Source organism: Sceloporus undulatus, chromosome 6, assembly GCF_019175285.1.
Source record: "Sceloporus undulatus isolate JIND9_A2432 ecotype Alabama chromosome 6, SceUnd_v1.1, whole genome shotgun sequence".
Lineage (NCBI taxonomy): Eukaryota > Metazoa > Chordata > Lepidosauria > Squamata > Phrynosomatidae > Sceloporus > Sceloporus undulatus.
This window is the reverse complement of record NC_056527.1, coordinates 130,839,665-130,852,578: the sequence shown is the minus strand read 5'-3', so window position 1 is coordinate 130,852,578 and position 12,914 is coordinate 130,839,665. Positions and strand designations below refer to the sequence as shown.

Genomic DNA, 12,914 nt, shown 5'->3' with positions numbered 1-12,914 from the left:
GGAGGTTTGAGCGCTTCCATGGAGGCAGAATCCTCGGGTACGGAGGGTCTGCTGTAATTTCATTTGGTTCCTCCTTTGGATGACTGCCCAGTCTCAACCTCCTGGCCCCTTGGGCCTCAGGGGCTTTATTTTTGTTCTCCTCCTTGGTTTGTGACCTTAGGATCCTCCTATGTGCCCCCGATCCAGAGATTTCAGTTGGAAGGTGTGCATGTTTTAACTCCCAATGCCAGGGCTCTTTGTATTGTGGCATCTGGCTCCAGGAAGCCCTTGGTAAGTTATTAGGGAGGGACAGGGAGTCCCAAACCAACCTGCCTGGTGACAGGGGCCCATCTTACTGCCCTGTGTCCTCCTTCATTGGTTTCTGAGTCTTCCATGTCCACATTTCCAGAACTGATAAATCAAGTTGAGGTAATCAATATAATAAGGGAAAATAATAATTTTATGTTGTTTGGTCGTCTTGTCAGGGGCACCTGGCCAGGTGGCTTCTAAGGTGTCAAAGGGCTCTCTGTCATGACTCTGGGGTGAAATCTGCACTGGAGATCTTGACTGGCCTCTCATTTTTCTTCCCTTTTCTTTTCCTGGGATAGCACAAATGACCTTTCCATTCATGAGAATGACGACCTGGTTCTGGCTGCTACTAGGCAGACCCTTCTGATCCACAAAGAGAACTCCAACGAAGATCCCATGGAAGATGTAGAAGGGGATTCTGGACTCCTGGAGAGGGACTCATCCTTGCTGGCTCCCAAGGGCCCCAACACCTCAGAAGAGCCCTCCGTTCCTGGCCCGCCACCTTCTGACCCCGGCCCTTCGAGCGAGGAGCTCTCTTTGCCTAACTTGGACAATGTTGTGGGAGTAGAGAGACCTTCCTCCCCCTCTGAAGAAAGCCCACCAGTGGCTCAGCCACTGCCACAGCCAGAGGACCTATCTGAGGACCAAACTGGAGTCATCCTTAATTGCTCCAAGGCTGAGCTGGGATCTTTGATCTTGCAGCATGGTAGAAGGCAGAACGGGTGTCCAGACGTGGAAGACACGCCCCTGGCAGCGCCGCTGAGCGGGGAGAACCAAGAGCAAGATGGTGCCTCTCCCAAACCTTCCCACAACATGGCCATCCAGGTCAGAGGCCTCTTTGTGGAAGAAGCCCTGATGAGATTTCCCAGGGAAGAGGAGGAGAGGATGCCCTTCCACCAAAAAGAGAGTCATAGAATCATAGAGTTGGAAGAGACCACAAGGGCCATCCAGTCCAACCTCCTTCCTACCATAGACTGGGGTGAAAAGCTCGGCAGGGCAGGGATCAATTTGCCCCCAGGCCTCCTCATGAGCCACCTCCCCTAACACAGCAAGCCAAAATGCTTTTATTTTCCTCTGTCCAGTCCCTCTCAAAATGGCGATAGGAAGTAGTGTCTCCACTCACCATTTTGAGAGATGCTGCAAAGTAAAATGTATTGGGAGGCAGCATAGGGTTCTGAGATGTTGTGGGGGTGGGGGGGTATTTCCATGTGTTTTCAGCATTGGGCTATTGGCATGGTTTGGGGCAAAATTACCTGTAAAATGAGATGGGTTTTTAAAGTTGAGGGGCTTCATGTGCCACAAATGTTGGTAGGGGGAGTCCAGGGGCCACATGTGTCCTGCAAGCCATACTTTGTCCTCCTGTGCCATGCACCAAAATGAGACCCAGCCAGTGGGGAGGTACCCTCTTTGGCACTGTTCTTGTTCTTGCAGTGATGGCCACCCTGTGGGTCTGGACTGGGGGAAAGTCTAAGGTAAGCTGGGTGGCTACAGATGTGCCCACTGGCCCAGCAATTTGCTTTCAATTTGATTTGGCAAGAGAGGGCAAAGGGAGTTTAGGCTTTCTTGATCTGGCAGAATAAGAGCACTAAAGTCAACTGGGAGAACGGCAACAACGAAACACGAGAAATGGAAAGCCCAGACACATGCACACAAGTCTCAAGGACATATTTTGACAAGCAAATTTCTCTTTTTTCTCTTTGCAGACAGACTTCAAGACAGCTGACCTGGAAGTGAACACAGATCAAGACATTGAAAAGAATCTGGTAAGAACTGGTGTCTTTTGTCCAACTAGCTCTTCCTCTGCTTGGGAGGAGGACAAGCGCTCCCCTTCTCTGGGGCTGGGAAGATAATGTCCTTTTTCCATTTCTGGAGAGTCTTCCAATCCCTGACAAAGCATTGGGTTCACACTGGGCAGGAAAAGCCAGGCTGGAACAGAGAGCAGGATGGAGGAACTGTGGTAGCAGCAGCTGCGAGAGGAGACTTCTCTGGTGGTGGAAGAGTTCAGAGAGAGAGAGGGAGATCTTTCCTCTTCCACATAGTTTGGACTTTTCTGGAATATCCCAGAGTTCCTGAACATTGTCAGTGCTGACTAGGGTTTTACTGTTTTTGTTACCGAAACTCAGCAGTTTCACAGAAGTCTAAGGCCTGTTACAGACTGCCAAAATAAAGCTGCTTCGGGTCTCTTTGGAGGTATGCTATTTAAATGATGCATGGGTCCTAAGAGTCCAGAGTACGCACCAAAGCCACACTCCATTCCTAAGCACCGGAGTGCAGCTTTTGGTGCAGCTTCCGGATTCTTAAGATGCATGCATCATTTAAATAGCATACCTCCAAAGAGACCCGAAGCAGCTTTATTTTGGCAGTCTGTAACAGGCCTAAGGGACCTAGGAGCAGATTACCTGGGATCAAGTGGAACCCGTAAGGAGTTCTACTTCTCCTCAGTGACCTACCTTGTTTGTTCAGGTCATGTAGAAGTTAGCCTGGCATTGCAGCTTTCTTGCCAAGAACTGAAATCCTCCTGGCTTAAAAAGGAAGACACTCCACCCCCCTCCCCCCCACACACCTTTTCCTTTTTTTACTGTCTCTCTCTCTTACCAGGGCAGAAAGGGATGGAGATGAATGTTACTGAAATGAATTAGTTGTGAGATGGAGGGTGATTGTATGTGTGTCTGTCTCCAATGTGTCTTTTTGGGCTCTGGCAGGGTAAAATGATGTCTGAGCGAGCTTTGCTGAAGGAGCGCTATCAGGAAGTGCTGGACAAGCAGAGGCAGGTAGAGAACCAGCTCCAGGTGCAGCTGAAGCAGCTCCAGCAGCGACGGGAGGAAGAGATGAAGAATCACCAGGTAGCAGCCTTCTCCTTCACTGATGCTTTCTGCAGCTGCTTAGTCCAAAGAACAGCCTGCTGGGTTCTCTTTCTTTCTCTCTCCCTCCTTCTCTTTCTCTTTGGATGCAGCCAGAAAGTAAGTTGCCTGACACCAGCCCTCAGGCAGATTCTCCATCCAGCCTGGGTCAGCTTCTGCTTTGTCTGGCAGCAGCTCTTTCAGATCCTAGAAAGGTGGAACATCCCCCGCCTCCCCAAACACAGACACACACACATGGCAATCTCTCCTTCTCTCCATTCAAGTCATTCTGATATTCTCAGTTGGGCTTGTGAGAGAAACAGCCAAAGGGTTTTGGAATGGGAACTGTGGATTGTTGGTGTGTTGTTGGTGGCTGGAGCCAAGCCAAAAGGAGATCCGAGAGCAAAGAAGCCTCACTGAAATCTTCTGGGGCAACCTGGCTGCAAAAGCAGAAGGGATACAGGTTGGGGACAGCTGTCAAAGTTGCTGGATATACCTTGTGTGAACATAAACTCTGGAAGCACTGCAAAGATGTTAACTCTACTGCTCTTCTGTATTCCCCTCCCCTTCAGGAGATCCTGAAAGCCATTCAAGATGTCACTGTGAAACGGGAAGAGACAAAGAAGAAGATGGAAAAGGAGAAAAAGGAATTTTTGCAAAAAGAGCAAGACTTGAAGGCAGAAATCGAGAAGCTCTGTGAGAAAGGGAGGAGGTAACTTAGAGCATCAAAGGTCTCCTTTGTGGCTCTCCCTGGAAGTTGATTTGGAGTCAACGAGAGAGGAAGGTCTTTGGTTGTCACCAGTTGTGCTTTTGCTCAGCTGCTTTGACTGTCTCCCTCCCTCTCACCCCTTTGCCCCAGATCCAGCTGACCCAGGCACCTTACAGGGGGGGGGGGGTGTGGCACACCTTAGTTTGTTCCCTCAAAAAGTAGGTTTGAACCTTGCCTTCGCTGGGCTTTAACTTTTTCACCCTGGTCTTTTCTCTCTCTCTAAACAGGCTGCTGAAAGAGCAAGAGGAGAAGGAGAGCAAAATCGTTTCACTCATTGTTGAGCAGTCCGAGGAAAAGTAGGGCTCTTTCTTATTTGCTTCTAAACCAGGGGCAGGCCTAGGGCCCATTCTCTCCCATGGAACTCGCCTCTCCCCCAAATCAGCAAGCCCAAATACATCCTTTTCATCTGTAGTCTTTTTCAAAATGGCAACATGAAGTGATGTCAAGTGACTTCCTGTCACCATTTTGAGGTCTGCAGAGAGAACAGGTGTTTTGGGGTAGTATATTTTTTTGGCGGTGGGTGGAAGTATTTTTGTATATTTTCATGCTTGTGGGGGGCTTTCTGCATGGTTTTGAGGCAATAAGTGCTCAAAAACCATGTTTAAAAAAATTGAGAAGTTTCAGAGGGGCTTCAAGGGCCACAGAGAAGATTGGGGGGGGGCACACTTTGTTCCCCCCAAGTTGTTGCTGTGAGTTCTCCAGAAAAAGTAGAACTGGAAAATGTTATGAATAATAATATCTGATTTAGCATGTTTGGTTTGAATATTGTATTTATACGCATTCAGTGCTTCATGTCGAAGTTACTTTATTGAATATATGTAATAATGTAGAGAAAAATGTATGCTTCTTTTCCATGGGTTTCTAGGGGGTTTCTCAGTTCTTTCCTCCTTAGAAGACTATCTAGAACTTCACATGCTAAATTTAGTACATCTAGCATGACTGCTTGCAGCAAAACAACTCATACAATTGTGGATAAAGGTAAAGAAATGTGTGTGTAGTCATAAACTCTGGTTTTCTCCTCAGGGAGGTGTGGGAGCTGGAACTGGACAAACTGAAGAACCAGCACAATGAGATCAACCAGTCCATTTTGGAGGAGACGGAGCGGGCCTGGAAGGCTGAGGTAGGTCTCCTGAGCATCCTCAGCTTGCCCCAAACCTGTGGGGTGCACTGTGCCATATAACCCCCAAGGGAAGGAGGGAGGCATGAACTTATTTTCAGCCTTAAGTTGAAGGCATACCTCAGGATCTGTCAGTAGTTGCCACCCAAGAAGAAAACGTCGGAGGACTACCACACTATGGTTTATCTGTCTCCAAGGACTACAACCACTCTGGAGATGGATGGTTTCTCCTCCTATATGAGTAGAACTTTCTCCTTCCCAGATTCTGTCCCTGGAGAGCCGAAAGGAACTGCTAGTGCTGAAGCTTGAAGAGGCAGAGAAAGAAGCAGAGCTGCACCTCACCTACCTCAAGTGAGTAGATGGGCCAGGGCTCCCTTGGGGCAAAGAGGCCACATGGTGTGGGGTCACAGGCAGGCCTGGTGGGTCAAACTCCTCAGTCTGATATCGTCCACTGTTTTCCCACCCCCATCCCCTCTTGGGTCTTCCAAAGAAAAGAGAAGAGTGTCTCTTACTCTTCCATTGCTACTTTCCTAGATGCAACAGGCCAGGGCAGCCCATGTGCAAATGTAATTTGGGGAGGACCTTTTGCAGTGACCAGGCAGTGGCCCAGAACACAGCCAGCACTGGTGCTCAGCAAGCCTCTGTGCTTGATTTCAGACTCCTCCTATGGCCCTAGGATGCATTTTGGGAAATTTCACTCTGGGCAATGTAGCCCTGGTGGAGGGAAGAACCTCCATCCTGCTAGCAATAACGTACATCAGCTATTTGTTGTGACTAAATTAGACCATGCAAATCAATGGAAACTTGTACAGGCAAGGCTTATGTATGCTTCATTGAGTCAATGGGCCTACTCCCATTAAGACACCCAGTTAGAGGTAGACCAGTTTTCCCTGTGTTTCTGTCCCTTGGAGTAGGAACCAAGGTGTGTCTCCCCTACAGTACTACCAGTATTACCTGTCCTGTGACATCACACATGCCCATCTGTGACTGAATGTGTGCAGCGCCTTACACAGAACCTCTGGTCAAGAAGAGCTTTCCTGGGCTGGGCAGTTCAGTGCAGGGCAAGGGAGAAAGGCATCTCCTTTTTAGCTGGAGAGATTCATTCTTCTTTCTGTCTTGGCTTTTGGCAAGAGTGTAGCTGAAGTCTCCATTTTGCCTCCACTGACCTTGTGTCTGGACAGGTCGGCACCACCCACACTGGAGACCATCCGACCAAAGCAGGAGTGGGAGACAAGGCTGAACAGGATACGGATGACCAAAGAGAGTGTCCGTGTGAGTACAAAGCTGGCTTCTCTGTGGAGCAGGAGAAGGAGCTGGAGAGCAAGAGGCTCTGTGGTGGTGATGGGATCCCTGATGCAGAACAGCCCTGTCTTCTGCAGTCCAGTGAAAAAGCGTCATGTGGGATCCACAGGCAGCAGTGGCCCCTATGAACACTGAACTGTCCAAGAGGAGGGCTTCCTCTAGTTTGGTGAGGCACTAACGCTCCCTAGAAAAGAATTTTAAATAGCCCTCCGTAAACCGCATATCCTAGGATCCTGTAGGATGGAACCTTGGCAGTTAAAGTGGAATCATAGTGCTATAATTATGCCATGTGTCAGGGTGCTAGGTGCGGCTGATGGCTTTCTGTTTGGTTACCCTGCCTGCTTCCAGCCCCTGTGGGTTCTGGGGTGGGGCTAACACTTGCCAATTGTATGTACCATTGTCTTGCAGGACCAGTTCAACGACCACATCCAGCTGGTGCGGAACGGGGCCAAACTGAGCAGCCTCCCTCAGATCCCCACGCCCCCCCTGCCACCACCCCCTCTGGAGGTGAGCCTCACTGCTCCCCACTGTTGCCCCCCATGTCTTCTTATGAGTGGTGGGGCTGCAGAGAATTCCGAGGATCCCTGAGAAACTGCTTTTGTGAGCAGTTCTTGATTCTGGCTGGCTAGCTACAGTCCTTCAGGGCCCAGGCTCTGCCCTGGTGGTCCCTGCAGCTTTAGGGTCACCCTCCAAGTAACTGGCATACCTTCTTGTCTCTCTCCCTCTCAGACAGACTTCCTGCTGCCCGCCTTCCAGTCCAACTCCTCCCTGGCCCCGCGGCTGCCTTTCCCCCTCGGGACAGTCCCTGTGCCCATGGTCATGCCCAGTGCAGACCCCCGGGTGCTTGCTTTTCCCCTCCTGAACCCTTCCATTTCCAGGCCCAACCAGCCCTCGCCCCCTTTGCCTACTTCTCAGGGCCAGAGCAGCCCTGTCCTCGGCTCTCTGGTCGGCTCCCGTGTGGCACCCGGGGCTTCGCTCCCTATCCCCCCACCACCGCCGGGCCTGGGCAGCATCAAAGGGGCCTCGGACTTCCACAGGCCCCCACCAGTGGACAAGCTGGAGAAGATCCTGGAGAAACTGTTGACTCGATTTCCCCAGTGTAATAAGTGAGTGAGCCAGTTTTGCTCTCTGTGGGTAAGAGAGGAGTTGCATCATGGGGGGAATGATTGAGGCATGAGCCTCAAGTAGCAGCCGCCAGAGTGGAGCACAGGTGAGCCAACCATTATTTTAACCAAGACCATCATCTCCCATGCTGGCCCTCCTCTGAACAGAAACAGTGGGAGTGGGATCTTGGAAAGGGGGCTAGAATTGAGTCTCAGAATGTTTTACTGCAAGGAGCATGGCAGGGCCTTGAACGTTGCTTTCTTCTTCAGTTTGTGTGTTGTTGGATGAGGGTCAGCCTTTTCTTCTCCCTCCTCAGAAGCCAGACATTCAGGAGGAGGAGGAGGAGGAGGAGGTTCTCCCCTATATAAAGCTTTCTTCCAGAGCTTGGAGAAATTCTTTTTTTAAAATAACCCAGCCTTCCCCATCCAACATTGCTGTGCTAATTGGGAGAGCTGCAGTGCAAAGAAAAAGGATTTTTCTGTCTTCTACTTTCACAAGGTTTCATTTGGAGTGTGAGAGACAGCCTTCTTTCTTCCTATTCCCTGGGGAGGAAGGTGCTCAGGGTCTCTATTTGGATCCCCCTCACCTTTTAGAGATGGAAAGAATATTAGAAAATATTTGGGAAATGGTTGAAAAGCAGGTTTCTTGAGTGTCAGTAAGCTCTGATGAGAGGAATCCTGAGGGGCGGGGAAATAAGTTGGCATAGAAAATGTACGTGGATCATTTGCACAGAAAACACTATTTTTTGTACAGAAGTCTTTAAAAAAACTGCAGTTTTTTACAAATTTCAGCAAGGGAAAAAATGGTAAAATGATCCCTTCCTTTCTACAAGAATAAAATTTGCAAATACGTTTTCCTTAATCCCCTTTGCAACAGCTGATTCCCTCTGCCATTTTCTCCCCCTCTTCCACCTCCATGGTTTGTCTCTAGGGCACAGCTGACCAACATCTTGCAGCAGATCAAAGCAGCACGAAGGACCCTGGCAGGGCTCACCATGGAAGAACTGAACCAGCTGGTAGCTGCCAAACTGGCAGAACAGCAGGAGCGAGTGGCAGCGGTTGGCACGCAGGTAGGCCTGGGAGTTGGTGAAGGGGCTTGCGGAGTCGCTCAGGGCTGCCTCTGCAGACATTATCCTCTTGGCCTCTTGAAGGCAGTGGGCTGGGCACTGCTGCCTGCCAGGAATTGGGGCTGGGGCAATTTATCTAACCTGCTTGTCCCTCTTTCTCTGCTGCAGCCTCATGGGCGGATCTGCCCTCCTATGTTCCCAGCTCCACAGATGAGCAACCCAATGTTCTTGCCTTCTGCCCAGGTCTCCTATGCTGGAACGCCCTCCCAGGTGAGAGAGGGTAGCTCTTTTGAAGGGGGGGGGGCTCTTGACTCAGCGGCAGGGAATAGCCCGGCCAACCAAGCTCACAGCTGCTCTCCCCCTCCCCTCTGCCCTCCACTGTCTGTGCCCACCAGACCCCTGCAGCCTGCAAACTGTGCCTGATGTGCCAGAAGCTGGTCCAGCCCAGTGAGCTTCATCCCATGGCCTGTTCCCATGTACTTCACAAAGAGGTGAGTGCTCAGGAAGGCCGAGCTGAGTCCCAGAAGCAGGCGGGTAAGGACGGTGCCTTAAAGAGGGTCCCTGAGAGCAGGTGGGGGGAGGTCTTCACAGTCTTTGAGCCTAAGCATCTGGCAGCAGAAAAGGAGGCCACAAGGGTTGCAAATTTTCGCACTACTCTTTCACATGCTTTGATCCCACTTTAACAGCCATGGGTCCATCCTCCAGAATCCTGGGATTTGTGGTTTGGCACAAATCTCTCTAGATCTCTCTAGGTGAGAATCCTAACTACAGTGAAGCTTCCCCCCCCCCCCACCCTTTTTGCAGTGCATCAAGTTCTGGGCTCAGACTAACACAGACGACACTTGCCCCTTTTGCCCAAGCCTGAAATGACTCCTGGGGCATCCAGGACACCAACGCCATCACACAGCACTTGCCTGGGGAGCTGGGGAGGACTCAGCCAAGATGCCCACAGACACCTGGATTTCTACAGCTCTATATTTATATGGCCATGTATACACATGTACATTTTTATTCTATAGGGAATGTGTGTATAGAAAGTCTGTATACATACCAGTTCATAATAATAAAGTGTGTATATTATGCAGAGCAGAGCTCGGTGGACACTGGCTTCTCCCTTCTGTTGCCATCCACTGGGGGGGGGGGGGGGCCCTCTGGAAGTTTTGGGACAGACAAAGGGGCTTAGTGTCATATTTTACTCATGGCAATGGGTTCCTCTTCCCCTTCTCTAAGGACACCATTCTCCTTTGGAGAAGAGAGTTGCTGCACCACAAATAACTGGTTGGAGCAAAAGGCTTTTCTCTCTTTAATGCAATAATTTACTTTAGTAATGTTCATAACTCTGACACAGATATGTGATGGGTGGCTGGAGGAGGGGTGGCTGAGTGTGTGGGAAAGAGTGCTGGGATCTCAACGGGTGCCTGCCACAAATACCTCTCACACCCAAACATAGACCCTTACCCATTCCTAACACTGCCATGGAGATCCTGGCATGAGCATACTCCCTCCCTCCCTTTCTTTTTCTCTGTTGGAGACAAACCTCTAGGACAGGAAGTAGAGGGGCTCTTGCCTGGTCCTAGACACAGCAGCTTTTGTGAATTGGGTCCTTTGGTCCCCTTGGTGGTCCTTCTTCCAAGCTGCCTTGGAGTCCCTGCTGAAGTGGCTTTAAGGTAGAAGTGGTGGCTGCAGGAACACTGGCATCCTGGGTGGGGTTGGATGGGAGTGGAGGTGTCCTGTGTGCTATTTTAGGAGGCAGGGAATAAGTATCTGGTTGGTGCTGGGGGTGGGTTAGGCTGGACCCCTGGACAACGATCCTTTTGAGGTCTTTTGTATGCAGAAGTTCCCTCACACAAGTGGGTGGACATTTCTGGACAAAGGATAACAACCATATTCAGGTGAAGGTTATGGAAGCAGCTATGTGTTATTACACACTGGTTGTCTGATGTCACTCTGTAATAAGGTGACATACTACAATTACTTTTTTCTTGTGTGCTAGGGATCGGCACTCAATTTGTGCCCATTGATTATTTCTTTCCTGGAAGTCCACAAGGGACCACCAGTCCATGGACCACAACTTGGGAGCTGCACTGGCCTGACACAACCATTCTGAGAATATGAAGTTATGTGACTTCATTTTGATGTAAAATCTCAGCCCTGGGTTTCCAGGTACTCTGTTACAGCTGGCTAGGGTTTCCAGAGTGAAAACTAGACACAGCTCCTGTGCTTTTAGTGTTGTGCAGAAGAGGGAATTTCAGTAGATATTGCTTGCCAGGCAACCAAGTAACACCTGCTGATATTCCTTCTACAGTTATCTTCCCGTTTTCACTCTGGCAACTCCATAGCTTAGACACACAACACACACACTTGTACTCATGCATCCCAACCTATGACGGCAGCACAACTACAAAACAGTATTGGATGAGATTAAGAAATAAGTTCCCAAATGCATGTTAGGACTCAAAGTGGTTAAGTCTGAAAAAGGAGATCATTTGTCTTAAGGCAGGGGTAACCCCTGGAATCCCCTTTTCTGGCCCTGAGCCCCTTAGTCTCCAAATCCTGCCCAATTTTATTTTTAAAAAAGTTCAACACAATATTAGGACAATTTTTGCCCAAAAGCCACACAGAAAGCCCCCCCCCCCATATGAAAACCTGTGAAAACAATCTCCAAGAACCTCAAACACTTCCCTTTTACTCAGCTGCCCTTCCCAAATGGTAACAGAAAGTGTGAGAACATCACTTTCACAATTTTTTGGGGGGGGGCACCCTGCAGGGTGACATTGGAGAGAAAACTGGATATTGCCCTCACCCACACACACACACACAAGTGCCAAGCCCCCTCTGAAAAGAATATCATTTAAGGAAGCATTTCCCAAACATGATGAATTGGGGGCGCTACTCATCTTTGGCCAGCAAATATAAATGCATAAAGACCTGCAGGCAAAGGGTTTATCCCACTGCTTTGGAGAAGGAGAGGCAAGGCAGCATCTGGCATCCAGAGAGAAGGGCAGAGAATGTGACAGACATGCCCCCAGCCCTCTCGTGTTGGTGTCCTTCCAAGGGCAAGCATTGCCCCCCAGTTCCAGCACTGCTGGCCAGAGCAAGGGCCTCCAGCCTGAGCTGGTTAGAGGCGCGCTCTGCCCCATCCAGGAAGAACTCTGAGATGATGGCTGCTTTGCAACAAAGCTCAAAGAGGCCTCTGACACCTCAGAGGAGGCCATGCAATCTGGCACCACCTGGGAGGAAAGACCCCTGAGATACAGAAAACTAGGGTTGCCGCCAGAGTGCAAACTAGAAAGGGCTCCTGCACCTTCAATGGCTGTGTTGAAGAGGGAATCCCAGCAGGTGTTGCTCATCAGGACTCAGGCTAACACAGCAGCACCTGCTGATATTCCCTCTTCTAGAGGACCATTAAAGGTACAGGAGCTCTCTCCAGTCTGCACTCTGGCAACCCTATACAAACATATATACAGTTCCACAGACATTGCAGCGAGTTCTGTTGCCTGAAGGATCCTAACTTTACAAACCATTTGAGCTGCGTTGAGGGCAACTGTGGCTCTGCTCCCACAAAACAACCCATTACAATATCAAAAAGGAGGGAGAGCACCTTCAGCACCACATCAAACTGGGTACAGGCCATAAAGTGCATACCAACCCCACCCCGACCTGCCTGCCCGCCTGGTACTAAGTCCACCTCCCCGTGAAGCCTAAGCAAACAAATTCAAAAAGCAAACAGACCTTTTCCAAAACAACCCAAGTTGTCTGGCTCTTCTTCCTGCACTTGCATTGGAGACAAGACGAAAGGCATGTGGGAACCACCAGCATTGCAAATATTTACAGAATATTGTACAAGCAGAAAGCACCTGTTCTTCCAGCATACAGAAGGCAGCCCTCGACAACTGCGCTGAAGAAGCTCCAAAACTAGGCAAGGGAGGGGTTTCCTCCCTCACCTCCAAACAACAAGAACGACTTAACTATGTATTTTTTTTAAAAGAGAAAAGAATTGGAAATGTGGAATGAGGAATGAGGAAGGTAAAGGAAACAAGCCATCTCTTCCAGTGACCCTGGACTTAAATAGGGAGATGATGTGGCAGCCAGAGTCTCTTGGACGCTGAACCCCAAGGTACCAGTAGCCACCCCAGGAGGAGAGATGGGAAACAACACAAAGTTTTGACCCTTCCTTGCCTTGGCCCCTCTGTCCCAACCTGCAAGAAAGAGCTTCTGGACTCAACAAGGAGGAGGCCAGCAAACTGAAAGGTTAAAGCTCCATCACTGCTGGACCACTGCTGGACCTCTTACCCTTTCCCTCCACCACTCCCTTCTCCTTCTGTGTCATGTCTTTTTAGATTGTAAGCCTGAGGGCAGGGAACCGTCTAACTAAAAAGATTGCATGTACAGCGCTGTGTAAATTTACAGCGCTTCATAAATAAAGGT

At 49.7% G+C, this 12,914-nt stretch overlaps 1 protein-coding gene across 1 annotated transcript in view; it reads left to right on the top strand.

Annotated features, from left to right (window-relative positions):
* The window catches only part of RNF214 (ring finger protein 214), an 11,236-nt gene extending 1,661 nt beyond the window's left edge, over window positions 1-9,575 (top strand). Inside the window, exons 3-16 of the mRNA XM_042474439.1 lie at window positions 588-1,113; window positions 1,992-2,051; window positions 2,991-3,131; window positions 3,701-3,840; window positions 4,125-4,193; window positions 4,921-5,017; window positions 5,277-5,365; window positions 6,196-6,286; window positions 6,725-6,823; window positions 7,046-7,422; window positions 8,351-8,489; window positions 8,655-8,756; window positions 8,882-8,977; window positions 9,291-9,575. Of these exons, the coding sequence (XP_042330373.1) occupies window positions 588-1,113; window positions 1,992-2,051; window positions 2,991-3,131; window positions 3,701-3,840; window positions 4,125-4,193; window positions 4,921-5,017; window positions 5,277-5,365; window positions 6,196-6,286; window positions 6,725-6,823; window positions 7,046-7,422; window positions 8,351-8,489; window positions 8,655-8,756; window positions 8,882-8,977; window positions 9,291-9,356 (2,092 nt within the window). The 3' untranslated portion in view covers window positions 9,357-9,575. The remainder of the gene's footprint in view (window positions 1-587; window positions 1,114-1,991; window positions 2,052-2,990; window positions 3,132-3,700; window positions 3,841-4,124; window positions 4,194-4,920; window positions 5,018-5,276; window positions 5,366-6,195; window positions 6,287-6,724; window positions 6,824-7,045; window positions 7,423-8,350; window positions 8,490-8,654; window positions 8,757-8,881; window positions 8,978-9,290) is intronic.
* The last annotated feature ends 3,339 nt before the right edge of the window (window positions 9,576-12,914 follow it).